This window comes from Aspergillus piperis (genome assembly GCF_003184755.1).
Source record: "Aspergillus piperis CBS 112811 unplaced genomic scaffold BO85scaffold_5, whole genome shotgun sequence".
Classification (NCBI taxonomy): domain Eukaryota; kingdom Fungi; phylum Ascomycota; class Eurotiomycetes; order Eurotiales; family Aspergillaceae; genus Aspergillus; species Aspergillus piperis.
The window spans coordinates 912,907-930,117 of NW_020291595.1; the positions used below are offsets into that span (position 1 = coordinate 912,907).

Here is a 17,211-nt window from a genome sequence, read left to right on the forward strand (position 1 = left end):
TCTGACGGAATCAACCACCGAATCGCTCGGTTCATCGTATATATTAGATACTGGATATCCATTATACTCTCATAATAGAAGCGGATCATCCTCAAAGAGCTTGTTTGGCTCGAGCAGTGGCAACATGTCCCACTGCCGCTATGTGCAGGGGACTGCCGGTTTGTGCCGCTCCTGAACCAATGAGTAGCTGTGGAGCTCTCGATCCGTATCTTATCAATCGAAAATAGTGTCAACTTGTAGTTCTCTCTACTTACATAGTTACATCAATTCTGAACCGGCCACCATGTTGTCATTTACAAACGAAGCCCGAAGGCTCCTCGTGCCAGTCGAATTCATCCAACATGTTCTCCCACAAAGTCGTCTCTCGATCTTTCCTTTCACTTTCACCTCCTGGATACACCGAAGGAGTTTCGTGCGAGGCGGGCGGAGAACGGCATCTACGGATAGCACTCTGGCTACCAGTCACTTCGTATGCGTGTCTCCGCAAAGCATTGGGGCCAAGATGATACAACCTAAGACATTCGTGCTCATATCCTGATCCCTGTGTTGAGAGGTCAATCTGCCCTTGCTGCTGCTCACACGTGGTATTCTCCAGCCAAACCGACATGCTTCTCGACACCTTTTTGCAGTCTATCAAAGGTGTATCTCCCAAACTACCTTCCATTTTCTTCATCAGAGCAAGTCCGAGGGTGTAAATGTCGTGTCTTTTGATCCCAGGGATATCGAAACGCGCATGAAATAACAAGTGGAGCTTTGAGAGAAGCAGGAGGCTGTACCAAAGTATATTGTATGATGAAGCAGGCAGGTGAACGAGCGCTGGTAGTGGTATTGCAAGAAACACGTTGATAGTATTGTATGCTGACGAGGATAATGCTTGAAGCTGCTGTAGACCACAGTAGGGAGTGCAGTGGTGCCGTCCAAGAACTAGTAATGATGTTGCACTAAGCTCTAGGCGCACAGCCCCTGGTAGATGTTAGTGCCTGACACAGCAGTATATTTTAGGGGATGACTCACAGTTGTCCCAGAGATTTTGGTTACGGAGAAGTTTCTCTGTATGCTTTTGTTGCAGTGCGAGGGAGTCAGATAGCTTCTGCCAGGCCATGCTCTCATCTGCTCCCGAGAAATGCTTCCTAACAGGTGACGAATCAGTCCTGAAGCGTGTATACTCCTTTGTATATACTCCGAGCACTACATCGGTAGGGTATTCTGCCTTTAGTGCAAGCATCTCAGCGCACCGTTTGATCCGTTCAGTATACTTCATGGCTAGCTGTCCTCGAAAGAACAGTGACCTGTTATGGATATCATAAATGTAAGTTTCTAATTCCCGAAACAAGGTGGGTCCTATCAACTCACCTCGAACAGAGATAATAACATCCGAGAAGAGCCCGCTGTGCCGCCGAGGTCCAGCAATCGCTATCAATCTCCATCTGGTTAGCAACCTGGCTGTTAAACGGAGTAGCCTGCATCTTTGAGTCTCCTTTGTCCAGACCTAGATCCCCAACAATCATGACCGCCATTTGCAGAAACATGAAACACTGGGAATCATAGATAGGCCAGTGATAATAACTCCAGGCAACGTGGACCAAAAGTCCTAAGAGCAGATCCAAGCTCCTCTCCAAGTTGGCTACCAAGCGAGTGGCGATGGACCTCCTGACTTCTTGTTCCGTCTTTAGTTGTGACAGTGGTTTGTGCTCCAGGCAGGCGGTCACGATGCACAGCAGGAGAAAGGGAAATTGCTGCCGAAGTGTCGGAACACCCAGCTGAGTGGGAATTATGACGAAGGGAAACAGGGGCATTTTATGCAAGCGAAAATTTGCCAAAAGCTCTTCACATTCTAGGAGAGTGAAAAGCCCACGAGAGACAAAATCCATTTCTGCATCCATCCCTGATGGTGAGTTTCCAGCAGGTAACTCATGATGATTGCTATAGCCTGAATCGTCTTCGCTGAGGTGAAATTGATGTTTCGGTGTTCGCAAAGGTAGGTTGTCATGACTACTTCTCTGGTAAGGATGATTCAATAGGTTGGTCCACTACCGAGGATTGGAGCAAGTACCTTCATTAATGCCACCTGACTAAACTGTCTACTTGCTCCTGCAGGGCGTCAATGCGGCTATTCCTACTTTTAAACGAGAAGTCAGCCTTCACAAATAGTGTCCTGAAAATGTGATGAGACTGACCTGCGATTGCCAGTCCCGTGAGTCTGTGGGGCGATACAAGGCTGGGAGAGCCGCATACAACGTTCGCAACTCGATGTACCTAGGACCGAATTTCGGGTCGGAACACATTTAACCTTGAGTTGAATGCACCTGGCGCAGGCATGTCGCCTCCGATGTTGTCGGTGCATCTCACTTCAGCAAAAGACCTTGTAATACCGCGTCAGACCACCATGGAAGGAAATGACAAAAGAATCTGAGATGATTCATCTGTAAAGAAAACAGACAGATTGTAAGATTGTCAGTGCTAGGTCCTTGAAGAGTAGCAGGACAAGGATCCAGAGAAAGTACCAACAACAGATGGCAATAAAGATAGAACTGACCTCGACCGGGCCAATCAGCATTGCTGTCGGAGGGACCGGGTCGGACTCATGGCCGGAAACGGAATCGAAATCGGAGCCGGCATATCAGCCCTGTGCCCTGACAGGGAGGTATGGCCAATAATCATCCGTAAATCTATGTCTGCCTTATTTTTGTTATCTCTAGACTACAAGCGAAGGCATGCAGGCTAATGAGCCAAGAAATGCGTTCTTCCTTCCAGACCTATGGTGTGTGAAGGACGGATGACTAGCCGACAGCTGGAAAACAGATGAAAGCCACGTAGTCTCACAGTGTTCGTGGACATAATTCCGTATCGTCAATTACAGGGTAGCAGGATACTGCATTTCAAGCTTTTATCGCGAGTTCTGGCTTGTCTATTTTATTCCGAGGTAACGCTACCAAGTGCTGCAGGCCATTCCAACGGCACCGCAACATTGAGCCCGCGCTTGATAACAAGCACATTATGCCTCTGTACGACCATAAAGTCGCGGGTGGCGGGTAGGTACTCAATAAGAAAGTTTGCGTTGCTTCCTCTCCACTCTGATAAAAGTAAGAAATGCCGCCATGCGCCCTGCCTGTTGGTATTCCATTGAGCCAGATCAACAGTACAAACCCAGAAGTCGCTATCCACAAACAGAAATAGGCCCCCACAGACGCCGATAATCTGATGTATTCTGCTGGATATATTCTCGAAGTCTGGAAGAGGATATTCATTGGGCCATTTGTTGTCCGGGTGGAGTTCAGTTGCTTTCCAAACTCTCAACTTGGAATGTGGAGCCTTCTTATGTGCATGTTTTTCGCCAATCGTAGCAACGAATTTCCCAGCACTCATTGGTCTTCCAGTTATATTCAAGATGCCAAGCCGTGAAGCTATTTCATCTTTTCTATCATCATTGGGTGGCTTTTCCTTCAGACACTTTTCACCCGTCGTCTCTTCAGGACGGTCCCACATGTACACATAGGCTTGACCGGCACCTATAACCAAGAAAGAGTCTGGACGCTGAGGGTGCTGAAGAATTTCGTGGTCATGGCTAAAGTCATCTAGACAGAGACGTAAGTCAACCTGGTCTCCAGACAACGTCCACACCTTGACCCAGTGTCTTCCCTCAATCAGGACCTTTGTGCCGCTCGTGTTGAACAGCAGATCCAGTACAGGCTCCCCGGATCGTATTTCGTTCACAGTAGTAATCAGCTCATCTCCATCCGCGTTGGGCTCTATTTTGGACACAAGGATGCGACTGGACTCGTCTGCTGTGACAAGGAGCCCGCCTCTTCTGCAGTATCCCACGCAGGTTATCATAGTACCCAGAGCGTGCCGACACACTTCTTTCTGTCGCATGGTTTGTCCGTCGAAGCACATGACGGATCCATCTTCCTTTCCACAGAAGAGGTACCTTCCATCCGGGTGCGGGCAGATTGCTGTTATTGGAACGTCCGCGGCTCGTTCCATATGATTTGAAGTAGTCTCAAGGGTCCTTGCTTGACTGAAGTCGCTTTCACTATCATCTTCGCACTCTCCCCCAATCAAAACTTCCGGTCCCCATACTTGGCACTGAGAACCACGGATATCAGCGAACCGCAGGCTGTCGGCACTGAATGAAACCCCGCGGATACCGTCTTCGGACGAATCGATTCTATGTGTGAGTGCTAGGCTTGTCCCTTGAGCCCCGGTAAACTCAAAGACATTCAAAATGCCACGAGAGCTGGCAGTGAGAAGAATGCGACCATCTGGGGAACAGGCGAGAGTATGAGCATAGACATCCTGCCTGCGGTAGCATAACGCAGCAGAATATAGGTCATAGACAACAAGCTCTCCATCGCCATATGAGACCACCAGGACATTGCGGTTTCGGTTGAATACCATGCCATCAACAGTGTATTCTATGGCCATACTACTGTTTCTGTAACAGGCTTGAACAAGAGACGATGCCGTCATCTCAAACACATATACCGGTCGGCCTTTGTAACTGACTGCAAGATAAGAGCTGTCATTTGCCAAGAGAGCCATTGCTGGGGGTTGAGTTGGTTTGGTCTGTCCTGTCACTTCTTGAAAACGCTGGGTCCATGGAAGAGTGTCTCCCGAGCTTTGTTCGTCTTCAAGATTCCAAGTAGTTGTGTAATTTCCTCGAGTAGCGGCCAGTAAAACACTGCTATTTTCATGAAATGTGACGGTAAGAGGTTGGTGCGGGACATCATAAGTTCGCACTTGTCTTAATGTCTGCAGATCCCAGACTTTGATGTTGCGCCGGCCACTGGAGGCCAAGTACTGGTCATCATCACTAAATTTGAGTATTGCCACTCGCTCTTCGTGGGTGAAAATGGCCTTCTTTTCCAGTGATTCCCAAAGATAAAGAGTGATACTTCCATCGGACAATGAAACAGCAAAGTGGAATTTCCCATGGGCGATTGCAGTCGTCCGTGAGGTACCATAATCAATTCGAGAAATGCATTCACTCCAGCCATCAACTTCAAGGCTTTTGAGTATGATGCCACGAGGACGCAAGGTGTATTGTCTTGATATCATTGACTCCGAGGGGCAGAGTGATGGAATGACTGTATGAATTGCTGAAGGGCAAGTGTCCAAGGCTACCCGGAATCTGGCATTCACTCTTAGCAAGTCGTGTATCCACTTCCGTAGCTGCTTCTTTTTTTCGTTTAGTATAGGCATCTTTTCACTGTTGCATGCCAAATATGAGGCCATGTTCCTTGCGGTGTGCGTGACATACTGTAGTCTCCTTGTCTCAGCGAGATACTGAATCCAGGGTAATGCAGTACACTCCATAAACTTCAGGAGTGAACCCCATATGTTGGGGTCTCCTCTAGCGCAATCATTCAGATGGTCAGAAAAATAAATTGCGGCATAGTCAGCAATGTTGCTCTCTGCAGTGATAGGCAGAGAACGTGCGTCTGATCCTCGTGTGCCGGGCGCATTGTCGATGAAGTTGCTTAATGCCTTTAGGCAGAGCTCTGCGATCCGCAATTGGCTTGTAGGCCTGTGTATGACAAAGGCTGAAATTTCTTCCTGCTCCAACAAGAATGCTCGAGCAGTTTGGTGAACACATTGAACTTCATTTCCTCGGCCAACTTTAATGAGTTGTCCACAATTGGTGTTGATAGCATCTTCCAATCTGTGAACTGTTTCACCGGTGTCGATCTTAATGGCATGCTTCAACTCTTCTACGGAAAGCGGCCTCAATGCCAGCGACGTCCAGGTAAGGATGGACCGAACCAAATCATGGCTCTGGGCCGGTATGTTTTGTAAGATTCGCTTGTAGACATTGTGCATCTCTCTAGGCGTTTCACTGATAACCTTTTCTGCGCTTTCTGCGGAGAATGTGGTCTCGAGCTCCCGAATTACGAGGGATAACCATAAAAAGGATCCATTAGCCATATCCAGGATTTTGGCTTGGAATCTTCCCTGATCGTCATCAGCTGCCATGGGTAGGTGCTGAAACCTCGAATTGACAAATTTCCTCAAATCATCTATCGTATCCTGGGGCTGTAAAGTGTATTCCCCAATGGCGTGATAATGAGATGGATGGCATCGAGACATTTTCAGCCCGTTGCGACTCGTAACAAATATTCGCAACCACGGAGGACATTCTGTAAGTAAAGAAACAAGGAGACAGGATTTTAGACACTCGTCGAGAGCATCAATGACCCAGTAGCATGAAGTAGGCTTCACCTTTTTGAAGATAAACTCTAGGAAGATCTCACGCCACAATGTTCGCTCGTCCAAATTCTCCCACGTCCTAGAATCGGATGAGACCTTGGTAAGTTGTCCAAGTATCTTCTTATCCATTCGACACATTTGAAAGGCAAGTGATAAGAGACATTTGGTGATTGTAGAGTTATCTCGATCGCCATGCTTAAAGAAGAAATAACTGCATGGGAAATTGCTTTGAACACAGTCGTCGATTATAGAGCTCGAAATGACTGATTTCCCAGAGCCAGCATTACCCGTGAGCCAGAAGATGGCCCGATCGGAGTCTCCTAATTTCCACGAAGCATATTGCTTCCTCATTGTCAGCCATTCACAGGTTCCGGTAGTCCGCAGCTCGTCCAGCGCCAAACGGTCATTATTTGGAGCACCACTGATGCCGGTCAGATTGGACAGCTTCTCCAAGGCCGCCTTCGCATTCTCGAAATCTATGATAGTAACGGTAAGGATAACCTCAGCATGTATGACGGCGGAAGCCACTGACCCTGAGAAACAATGGAATCGATGGTAGTGACAAAAGCATTCCGAACTGTCTTATAATTCGGATCTGCAGGACTGTCAAATTTGCACACGCCCCTATGGTCTGCATTCAGAAGTGAGCATCGCTCCTTTGAGTAGCCTAGAGTGGCTGAGGTTTTGTCAACAATAATAGCGCTTGTCAACTTAAAACTGCACGGAAGAGTTTCGTAGAAGGACCATATGTGCAAGTAATCCGCAACATGTCGGAAACTGTCATTTATGGACTGGATTGAGTCGGAATTTCGTTCTAGCTCTAGAACGAACGGCTTGGGCCCAAAGGACACCCTAAGGACATTTGCGAGAGTCGTTGCAAGATCTGAGCCCCGGTGAGGCGTGGCGAGAAAGTATAATGTATGGATTCGCGCTCCAATCTCCTTCAGAGTAGGGTCTTCCCGAGCGAGAATATATGCATGTGGGATGGTGAGCCCAGAAGTGGACGAAACTAGACATGGAATGGTCTACCTTTTTCGCAACCAGCCCGCCCATACTATGTGCAACAAGTACCAATTTTGTCTTCAATTCGTCAGTTGAGAGTAAGTTTAGAGATAGGAACATGACTCACATTGCTTCGACGAATGTCTGGATTGCATTTGATTTCTCCTAACAAGGACAGCGCAAAGTCATGGATGTTCAGAATACTGGCTGTTTTTTCGGCCCAATCAGCTTTATATCCAAAGCTGTATATACGCACTCTGTCAAACTCGGGGTCCTGAGATAACCATTCTTTGGGCCAATAATGGTAGGGGTCTGGTGACTTGGACCATGTTTTTCTAGACCCCCCTCCAAGGCCGTGGATGAAGATAAAATCGACGAGCGGTTCTGAAACGGTACGAAGCAGTTGAAGACCTAGAGGTCCTTTGAAGCCTTCACTCTCAAGTAAGGGCTTGTCATTAAGAGCAGTATGCCTTTGAGCAACATTGGCTCTTCGATCTATACGGAGCCTGCCGAACGACCTCCTGAACCAGCCATAACTCTCTGCCGTAGCGTCATGCCCTCCGGACTATTTAGTTTCAGCGTCTGCTTTCTAGTTTTCCTAGAGTTGCAAGACCAACCTTATCCATTACAAAAGCATGCCAATATCGTCGGAATACTTTCTCGACGTCTAAATCATTTAAACAACAGGGGTACCAGGAGCTGGTAGGTGATGAAAACTCCAACTGTTCCACCACCAGTGCCCCTCACTGGGAGCTGCTCGCTTACGACTCCCTGCATTGGGCTATTTCGAGATTCTGCGCAGCGAATGGATACCCGTGTTGCGCGAGCCAGTCGTAAGTCTCGGTTAGGCGCTGCCCGCCATGCTATTGCACTCATGCAGGCTGAGCGGCTATAGCATGCAGCGCGACACACTGCGCAGTGTATGATTCGTTGATCAACTCTTGGCCAGGCTCAAGTGTTATTGATTTCTGTCAAGCTAGTGTAGTTGCTTTATCTCAACCAAGTAGTAAGGAGGGAGGCCGTGGAGAAGTATTCCGCAGACATATTGAGTACCGTCGACACAATCAGCTGTCATTATGTTGGTCTGCAGATATCCATACTTTTTTCTCCCTGAAGGGGGCGATCCAACGTTATGATATTGCAGTGATATCAGTGTGATTCTTTATTAGGTAATTCTTTGTCACCGCGTTACCTTTATTTAAATCCCAGTCATGGGTGTATTGAAATGAAATCCTTTGGAGACTGTGTAGGGGCTAAGTGGCTCCCCGGTGGGGATTAGCACCATCACACCCCTGCTCGTTGAACACGGCAACCACGGCGGGGTACTTCATCCCTTTGCCTCCAATAGTTATGCCAGCCCCAATCCATTGACATTGCGCGTCGATTGCATCGGCATTATACAGGCTCATTATCAAATTTGTAGCCCCATCATGTCGCAGTCAGATTGTCAACCAATTAATGTGGAGGACGGCATTCCGACGGAAATGGCCATTGACCATGTTGTTTTATCGGGTATGGAGATATTGGCTACGTATCTGCATACTAGGATTGACTAACAAGAAGAAATAACAGAACTTGCATTGTTCCGTGGACCGTTGAAAGTCGTTAGCCTTGGTTCTTCGGCCTGGGCTCAAAGATATCGGATTGATGTCGAGGCCCAGGAACAGGCAGAGAGCTATTTCATGAAGGTAACTCTTCCTACGAGGCTTACACACTTTGGAAAACATCCTGCAACTTATGCTTTACTAAACAGTCTCTTGACAGATATCATTTGGGGATCATGGCAGGGAAGCCCTCAAGGGAGAATTCGAGGCTACTTTGGCAATTCACAGCATCGTCGGAAGCTTCACACCCAAGCCAATCGAATGGGGATCCTTCAAAGCTCTTTCAGGTACACATTATTATCTCTGTCGTTTCTACGACTTTGCGGAACATGCTCCTAAACCAGCAGAGTTTTGCCAGAAGGTCGCCTTTCTCCATTCGAGGAGCAATTCGCCAACCAGCAAATTCGGGTTTCACCTTGTGACATACAACGGCGACCTGCCTCAGGAGAATGGCTACACTGACACGTGGGAGGAATTCTTCACGATCGGATTTAGGCACATGGTAAATATGAACATAGAACGTGGTGGGCCGTGGCCTGAGCTGGAAGACCTAGACACTGCTATGATTGACAAAGTGATCCCCCGCTTGTTAAGGCCAATGGAAACAGGAGGACGGTCCATCAAGCCATCCCTTGTCCATGGAGACCTGTGGTGCGGAAATGTCGCAGTCGATTCAGCCACAGGGCGGCCGCTGATATATGATCCTGCGAGCTTTTATGCGCACAATGAGTGTATGTGCTATTCGTAAGTCTAGCCTTGAGTTTCACTAACGTGTTCCTGCAGACGAACTGGGCAATTGGCGTCCTGAGCGAAATGGATTTGACAGAAGCTTCTTTGATGCCTATCATTCAATTATTCCAAAGACTGCCCCAGCAGAAGACTACGATGACCGGATTGCACTGTATTCAATGTAAGAAACATTCCAGCTCATTTTTATGAAGGAGTTCTTATTCGGAACAGGCGCTTTAATCTACAAGCCGCGGCCCTCTTCCCCGAGGATACTAGCTTTCGAAACTCGTAAGTCGAGTTCAACCTTAACTGGTCCCTAGGTTGCTAATCATTTATCAGGGTAATTGAAGAAATGAGACAAATGGTTGCGAAGTACCCGGGAGGCTACGAGGAGTATGCCAGGATGCTCTGTGACAGCATCTAAGGTATCTTAGGCAAGTTATCATAGTTTGGTTGCGAACATCTGCACCTTCCATCAAGGCATATATATCTTTCTGTCTGCAATAGCTCAGTCTTATCATGACGTTTGTTCTTTATTTCCCTGGACTTCTTGTAAGTATCGGAACAATGCGCGGAACTTTGCTTTTTCATTAGAAGAGATATGCTCGACGCATATATCTACACAGTAGTTATGGCATGCATCTGATTAGTATATACTACAGATAAGAAGACAGGTAAGTCGAAAAGATGATAAGCGCCCACCGAGTGGAGATTAGCAGCACCCCTGTTGGTGGATGGGGTACTTGGGCGGGGTACTTCTTCCATCTCTGGTTTTGTTTCTTTGTCATTCTCCTTCCCTCCCAGCATATCCGAAGATCATGCCACCTGCATCCTTTTTCATCTCTGACATTTGCATTCCCAGCTGTCGGCTTCGGCACCTTCAAGAGTGATGATGGCAACGGAAACGTCAAGGGGGCTGTTCTACAAGCCCTGTGCTTCGGCTACAGACACATAAACACCGCTACTGCTTAAAGGAATGAGATGAGGTCGGTGAAGTCATGAAGTCATTAAGGAGACGGGGATATCTCTAGAAGAGTTATTGTCACCACAAAGCTGTAAGCACCTCCGCTTGTGGCTACAACCGAGAACTGACTCTCTGTTCAGAGCTCAGACATGGCACCGTGTTTCCGACGTCGAGAGCCCTCGACCTCAGCTTAGAGAGGCTGAAATTGGACTATGGTTTGTCTTCGCAGCAGCTGCACAGTACATCAGGGCATGTGGCTGATTTCTTGATGGATAGTCGATTCTTACCTGATGCATTATACGCCAGAGGTCGCTTCCACACGATAACCACTGACCGATTTCTAGTTCCCCATGCATACAGTTCTTGACTGGATACAACATAATCCGTCATCCTCCTGGAAAGGTAGATACCCTTTAATCACCCCCTTATCCTACTACTGTGCACTAATGTTCTCTCATGATAGCCCATCATTGACTATGAAATGTCGAGAGACTATCCATCGACCTGGACAGCCATGGAGATACTGGTCGATAAGGGGAAAGCAAGAATAATTGGTAGGCCTGCACCTCCTGACATGGCATGCAGACACTCATGTTAATTAGGGGTCTCCAACATCAATATCCTAAAGCTGAAGAGACTTGTCGAATCATCTAGAATTCCTCCTGCAGTCAACCAGATCGAACTTCACCCGTACGTACTCGAGCTGTCCTACTGTGTGCTTTTAGTTTGACTTAAGGCCCGCTAGGTATTTACCCCAAGTTGAGCTTGTGGACTTCTGCAAAACTAAAGGCATTCACGTAGTGGCTCACCAGCCACTCGGCGGCAAGCCAGTAGCCGCAGTCAATCCGAACGCAGACCGACCAGGTCCGTTGAGCGATCCAGAAGTAGGTCCCCCGAACTGCCTGTGACAATGACGGAGACTAATGGCTACAAGGTAGCCGACATAGCGGAAAAGCAAAACCGTTCGCCAGCCCAAACCATATTATCCTGGATTGTCCAACAAAACATTTCAGCACTACACAAGACCGTCCAGGAGAGCAGAATGGTAGAGAACCTTGACCTGAAACAGCGAACAAAAGAAGACATGACAGCAATATCCCAGATATCATAAAGGAAAGGAGAAGTCCGCTACCTCGATCTAAAATACCAAATTGGCTTCGACATTTTCGACGAGCAACACGATCAGCCAGTGCAGGAATGATCGACCAGGCACCAGTGTTGTATTTGCAGATATCTGAATGGATTTCCAACATTGCTAGGGATTGTCTACACTAGTGTGTGTCACTTTTGACTAGCTACGGAAGGATTCCATCACCCAATATGATATCAGATTGCCATAGCAGAAGGATAGATAATCCCGCAGTACCCCTCATCTAAAGCTTTGACGTCGTTTCAGATGTCCAACACAGCACAGCACAGCACAGCCTACATCTTCCGCTGTCATGACTTAGGAACAGGACCGGGAACCAACAAGTCTTGATCACTAGCTAAGCAGAACAAGCCGCGCATCAAAGCGCGACAGCAAAGCCTCACCTACATGACTGATCACGACATACGACATCCACAGCCTTGCAGTGTAGGCCTAATATCACCATCCATTCAGACATTAGTCCACTCCCAACCAAACATCCTACCTGATCTAAACATGGCAAGTAATTCAGCGATGACTCATTTACACACAGACCACACATACAACACCTGAATCAGCAACACCCACTGGCACGGAAAATCCCTAGCAACGACTTACTCAGTAACTAACTGACTAGTTAGTTAACCCGCCTACGATCCGGAAATACCCCGAGGCCACAGCCATAGCACTAGTAATAGTAGTACCCCATTTCAGACACTACCAGATACTACTCAGCTCCACTCAGTAATAGCAGATTACTTCTAAGACAAGAGACAAACCCGCCAAGCAGATAAGCAAATCACCCAAAGATTGACTGACTAAGAGAACCAAACATCGACGACGTCATAAGCGAGCAGCACCTCATCAACTAACTAACTAGCCGAGATACACGTTAGTCGACTAGAACTAGACTAGATTACGGGATTCGACCAGACTAAGACACACGTGGCCAAATAAATAACCACCTAATAATTACCGAACTAACTAACTACATAGCTGCTGACAGCCTAGCCTAACCCGACTAACAAAAAAGAACGGAAGACGGAAGACGGAGAAGAAGAAAACGTGGGAGGGGGGTAAATCACCACCACCACCACCACCACCACAATATAGATTAATAAATAAATAAATAAATAGTAACTGTTGGTTTCAGCTCAAACCCTGTTGGATTTCAATCCTACTACATACTAGTAGTCATATCACACCACCACCACCACCACAGCCATAATAAGTTAGTTAGTAGTATCTAGTAGTTAGTAGTCACTACTAAGATGACTTTTCGCCAAGTAAATCTTGCACAGACATCCATCCATCCTGGTCATGCACACACACACACATCCTCATCCTCATCCTACTCATCCCAACCAGATCTAAAACAATCATTAGTACCTTCCTAATCTAGAGTAGTCAGGTTAAGTAAAATACTAGCAATGGGAGGGGGAGGGTCAGAAACCCCCCATGCTTAGTCCCAGCGCTAGAAAAGCACCAGAAACACGTGTTGCATGGGGGCCGTGTAGATCACTCACCTCACTCACTCCGGTCCTCGACAAAATCTTTCTTCATCATTACGGAGTGAACTACTAGTACTATCTACAGGGTGAGATTATAATCCTTGTATATTAATTGGAGGGACTATTCACTAGCCTATATAAGGGTTAGTTCAGCTGGTAAGTATGATCGGTGGGATGAAACAGGGAGTACCTTAGTAACATATGGGTGGGATGTTACTTTGATTAGAAAGATACTTGAATACTCACTAGGACATCGGGCACGGTGATCATGCATACGATCTGTCGCTTAGATAAGTGGTGAAACTGTCGTTGTTTCATCTACAACTATTATTATGTTTTTTTCTTGGCATTGCAGAGTCGAGTCGATCTCGAGAGTAGTTCATCATTAGTTTGGGTATATACCTTATCGGTTATTCGTCACAATCACATTAGGAACATCATCCCACGCACTTCAGCGTATCATGAGAAACAAGTATCAAATCAAAATCAACCAACCAAACAGTTCAGTCAGTCATGCATGCATGCAGATCAAAATAATCACTCATATCGCTAGCGTACGAAAATAAGCAACCAACCAGCCAGCCAAGCAGGCAGCTTCAGTTTCCAATCCCATCCCTCTATTTCGCCCATCCCAAGTAAAAATCCAAGACAAAAGAAAAAAGAAAATCCAAACCAAAACACCCTGGCGGTCCTATCCCAATTCATCTGATCCCGCTTTATGCCGTTTTCCGTATCCGCTCCATAGCTAATGATGATAAAATTAAAACATAGGAAAAGAATTGAAATCACTCCAAGGTTCTCCTAGTGCCATCCCCTCTCGGGTGCTGTGTTGTACCCCCCAACCATCACCGGAGTTTCTTCGTACAGCTGCATGTTTAGCCCCAGCCCGCCATTGTTCACCCGTGGCAGTCCCCCGCACACCACGTCGCCAAGATATGGGGGCGGAAACGCAGGGGAGTGCTGCAGAGATCCCGCGTGGCTGTAATCCGAGAGATCGTCACGAGGGTCCGAGAGCAGCCGTGGGGAGCTCGGATACAAGGCCTGCGACGCCGGTGCCGTCACATAGGCTCCGCTGACGTCAAACGGGGGGCTGGCGATGGTCACTTCGGGAGGGGACTGCAGAGGCGGGGTGTAAGGGGCGTACGTGGCGGAGGCGGAAGACGGAGAGGATGAAGCGAGGCGGTAATCGTGAAGGCTGTGATACGGACTGGGAGGTGCAGGAGAGTAGTGGTCAAGGGAGGTGCGCGGAGACCACTGAAGCCGGCTTTTGTACTGGGCGACGATATGACGAGGAAGGTCCATGGCAGATAATGCGAGGTGTGCGTCAGGGTGGAAAGGATCGGCCGTGCTTCGAGCAACTACCATGCGGTAGATTTCTTCGATCGGACTGATGGAGAGCGGGCCCAGGTAGGCACCACCCAAGTCAGGAAAGAGGCTGTCGAGGACCACTCCAACACCGAAGAACTGGGCCAAAATGGCTAGCGACCCGATGTCGGCATCTTCAGGTCGCAGCATAGCAGGCGGAAGCCAGAACAGCCACCTCCGTAGCGGCTGCATGCGCTCAAAGGCCTGTTCGGGGGTTTGAGAGAGGAGATCTCGTTGGAAGTGTCGTACAAACTCCAGGAGTTCCCCGATGCGGCGGTAGTGCTCATAGTTATGTGCAACCCGCTTCTGCAGGGCCTGGAGTGCCACGACGGTTTGGTCGAGGCTGGCCAAATCTTCGTCTTGGAACTGGTAGCCCGACATGACGGGAGTGTTGGTGCACCCCAGGTACCGCTGATTTTCCAAGAACATAGCCAACTCGGACTCCTGCTTCCACATCGGATGCATGGAACCCAGTACCTGCTTCGGGTCAGTCTCGCCATCAGCGTACAAAATAAAGATGCTTACCGTCGTAAGACCCTGCTGCAAAGACGCCCAGCTCTGCCACTCCGACGCATGCCACGACAAAATAATCGAGGCAGCCAGAATTGCATCGCAGTTGTCCTTCGAAAACGCCCCCAGGGCATTATGTAGGCCCTGGATAGCAACACCGCGGTGGTGGTAGGCAAGTTGTTTCGTCTCCTGGTTGCGGGTGATCCAGGCGAGGTGGGAGGCGGACATGGTGAGGATGGCGCTCATGACAAAGTCGTTAGAAATGGCAATAGCAAGAAACCTATACAAACATCAGTAAATCTGCCACCCTATTTGCTCATCAGGCCGCACTTACGTAGGCATCTTCTGCGCCCAGATGGTGCAGCTAGCGAGACCGCGTCGCTGGAGATCAATAGACAGACCAACAATGTGATGAATCAGGCGCAGATCAGTCAGCGAGAGCTTCGTCCAGCAGGTACGCGGGAACTGCAGCAGCTCAGCAAACGGAGCCACGCCGGTGAACTGCCAGTTTTTGATCTCCATTTCGATTTCGGCGGACATGAGCAGGTCGGGTACGTTGCGCATAGAGGATGCATCGTCGTGGACCGTGGCAACATCCATGTAGTCGCAGCGACAGTTGTGCTTGGTGCAGTTCCGGCTGGTGATGGTCAGCAGCGATTCCACGCAGCTGCAGTTTGCAGAAGGCAAACAACAAGTACACATACCATTGTGGGAAAGTTTCGTCACAGCGGATGTGCCGCCGCTTGCATGTCTTGCAGCCGAAGCGAGACTTGGTGTGGCTCTTGCGAGGAGGGCCACCACCGGGACCAGCCATGGCGACGATGAAGGCTAACGAAACGGTGGGATCGAGGGAGAGAACAGAGAGAGTTGCGGTGGGGTCAAAGACGAAGCGATGAAACAATCACGAAAGAGTCAAAGCTTGAGCACAGTGACTGTCTCAGGCAAGGAGGAGAAGCAGTAATAGGAATAGTGACAGTTGACAGGAAGAAAGATGGGGTGGGAGGGGAGAGACCAGATGCGGAGATGGGCCAGGCCGGGATATTATAAGAAGTACGAGCAGAAGATGATAAACCCAATCTGATCGGAGGCCAGAAATTACAGCCCACGGTTGGCTCAGTAAATGCGGCGTCCAAAAATAACCTCGAGCCGCAGCCCCAGTGAAGAGCAGCAGAGATACACACGTGGGGAATACGAGAAAACGGTGGAGGGCAAGTGAGTAAAGTAAAAGAAATTCTTTTTTATTTTGCTTTTCCTTTTTCTTTTTTTCTTTTCTCTCTGATGTCCCTGCGTCAAGCCGAAAGGAGTATAGAGGAGAAGGAAGAAAAAGTAGAAAGACAAAAAGAGGCAAGGTCGTCAGGCGGGGACTGGGAGGAAAGACCAGCAGTAGCAGCAATACTAGCAGGTATTAAGTAGTATAAGATGAAGGCGGAGGATTGGGGAACAATCAACAGGTCAGGACCAACCGGCCGGTAAAGGACGAGAGGAAGCTGCAGCCACAATTTTCCCTCCTTCAGCTGCGGGTCGAGGGACCGCGATGGTGGATTTGGTAATTTTAAAAGAGAATGAAACCAGAATAAGGAATTATAGGGAAGAAAGTGTAAATAAATTATATTTATAAAAGAGAACGAGAAAAGAGAAAAAAAGAAAAAAAGGAAAATACTACTTAAGTAACTAGAATAAGTAACGAAATCGTCTGCATTTCAGGGGACGAGAGAAGAAAAGAAAATAATAAAAATGCCAAAAAGAGGAAATCATACTAAAATACTTACCTTAGGGGAAGAGAAGAAAGCCAAGAAACCTAGACATCAAACGAGAAAAGAATAATAATCAAAAAATAAAATAAAATAAAACCACTATTACTATAATTTCGAGTAATAATAATAATAATACTAATAATAATAATCATAATCATTAAAACACAACCCAGACAATCAGTCAGGGTGGAATCTCTGGGGTTAGCGAAAGCCAAGATGTTGAGCGCCACGGTACGACCGGTCAGATGCTGATCTCCAGACAGTCCTCACAGCCAGTCATGAATGGAGCAGTGCCGGAAAAGGAGAGAAAAAGAAAATACTGCCACCACGATGGTCGATCTGGATGCTCAGAGAAACTGTGCAAGCCAGGGAAAAGAAAAAAGCATGATGATGGTGGTGGGGGGGGTAATGAAATCCGTCGAGTGAGCCTAGCCCC

General features: G+C 47.9%; 4 protein-coding genes across 4 annotated transcripts; 1 reads left to right on the plus strand and 3 right to left on the minus strand.

The window, feature by feature from the left end:
• Positions 1-289: 289 nt before the first annotated feature.
• On the minus strand, positions 290-2,557 carry BO85DRAFT_467435 (uncharacterized protein; the record flags this gene model as incomplete). The annotated part of the gene is made up of 6 exons (XM_025662188.1): positions 290-380; positions 510-963; positions 1,015-1,289; positions 1,354-2,000; positions 2,054-2,072; positions 2,505-2,557. The coding sequence occupies 6 exons, from the start codon at positions 2,555-2,557 to the stop codon at positions 290-292; spliced, it is 1,539 nt and encodes a 512-aa protein (XP_025517661.1).
• Positions 2,558-2,913: 356 nt separating this feature from the next.
• On the minus strand, positions 2,914-7,835 carry BO85DRAFT_436685 (WD40 repeat domain-containing protein; the record flags this gene model as incomplete). Its single annotated transcript, XM_025658582.1, has 5 exons — positions 2,914-6,683; positions 6,740-7,216; positions 7,263-7,287; positions 7,337-7,774; positions 7,827-7,835. 5 exons carry the CDS (start codon positions 7,833-7,835, stop codon positions 2,914-2,916), a joined length of 4,719 nt encoding a protein of 1,572 aa, XP_025517662.1.
• An 804-nt stretch (positions 7,836-8,639) lies between these two features.
• BO85DRAFT_457826 (Aldo/keto reductase) lies at positions 8,640-11,617 on the plus strand (the record flags this gene model as incomplete). Its single annotated transcript, XM_025661545.1, has 14 exons — positions 8,640-8,721; positions 8,782-8,897; positions 8,974-9,544; positions 9,597-9,723; positions 9,774-9,830; positions 9,882-9,952; positions 10,405-10,474; positions 10,681-10,721; positions 10,783-10,814; positions 10,867-10,908; positions 10,970-11,060; positions 11,109-11,196; positions 11,252-11,370; positions 11,445-11,617. The coding sequence occupies 14 exons, from the start codon at positions 8,640-8,642 to the stop codon at positions 11,615-11,617; spliced, it is 1,680 nt and encodes a 559-aa protein (XP_025517663.1).
• A 2,330-nt stretch (positions 11,618-13,947) lies between these two features.
• BO85DRAFT_486204 (putative C6 transcription factor RosA-like) lies at positions 13,948-15,835 on the minus strand (the record flags this gene model as incomplete). Its single annotated transcript, XM_025663373.1, has 4 exons — positions 13,948-14,988; positions 15,037-15,301; positions 15,356-15,658; positions 15,726-15,835. 4 exons carry the CDS (start codon positions 15,833-15,835, stop codon positions 13,948-13,950), a joined length of 1,719 nt encoding a protein of 572 aa, XP_025517664.1.
• Between the last annotated feature and the right edge of the window lie 1,376 nt (positions 15,836-17,211).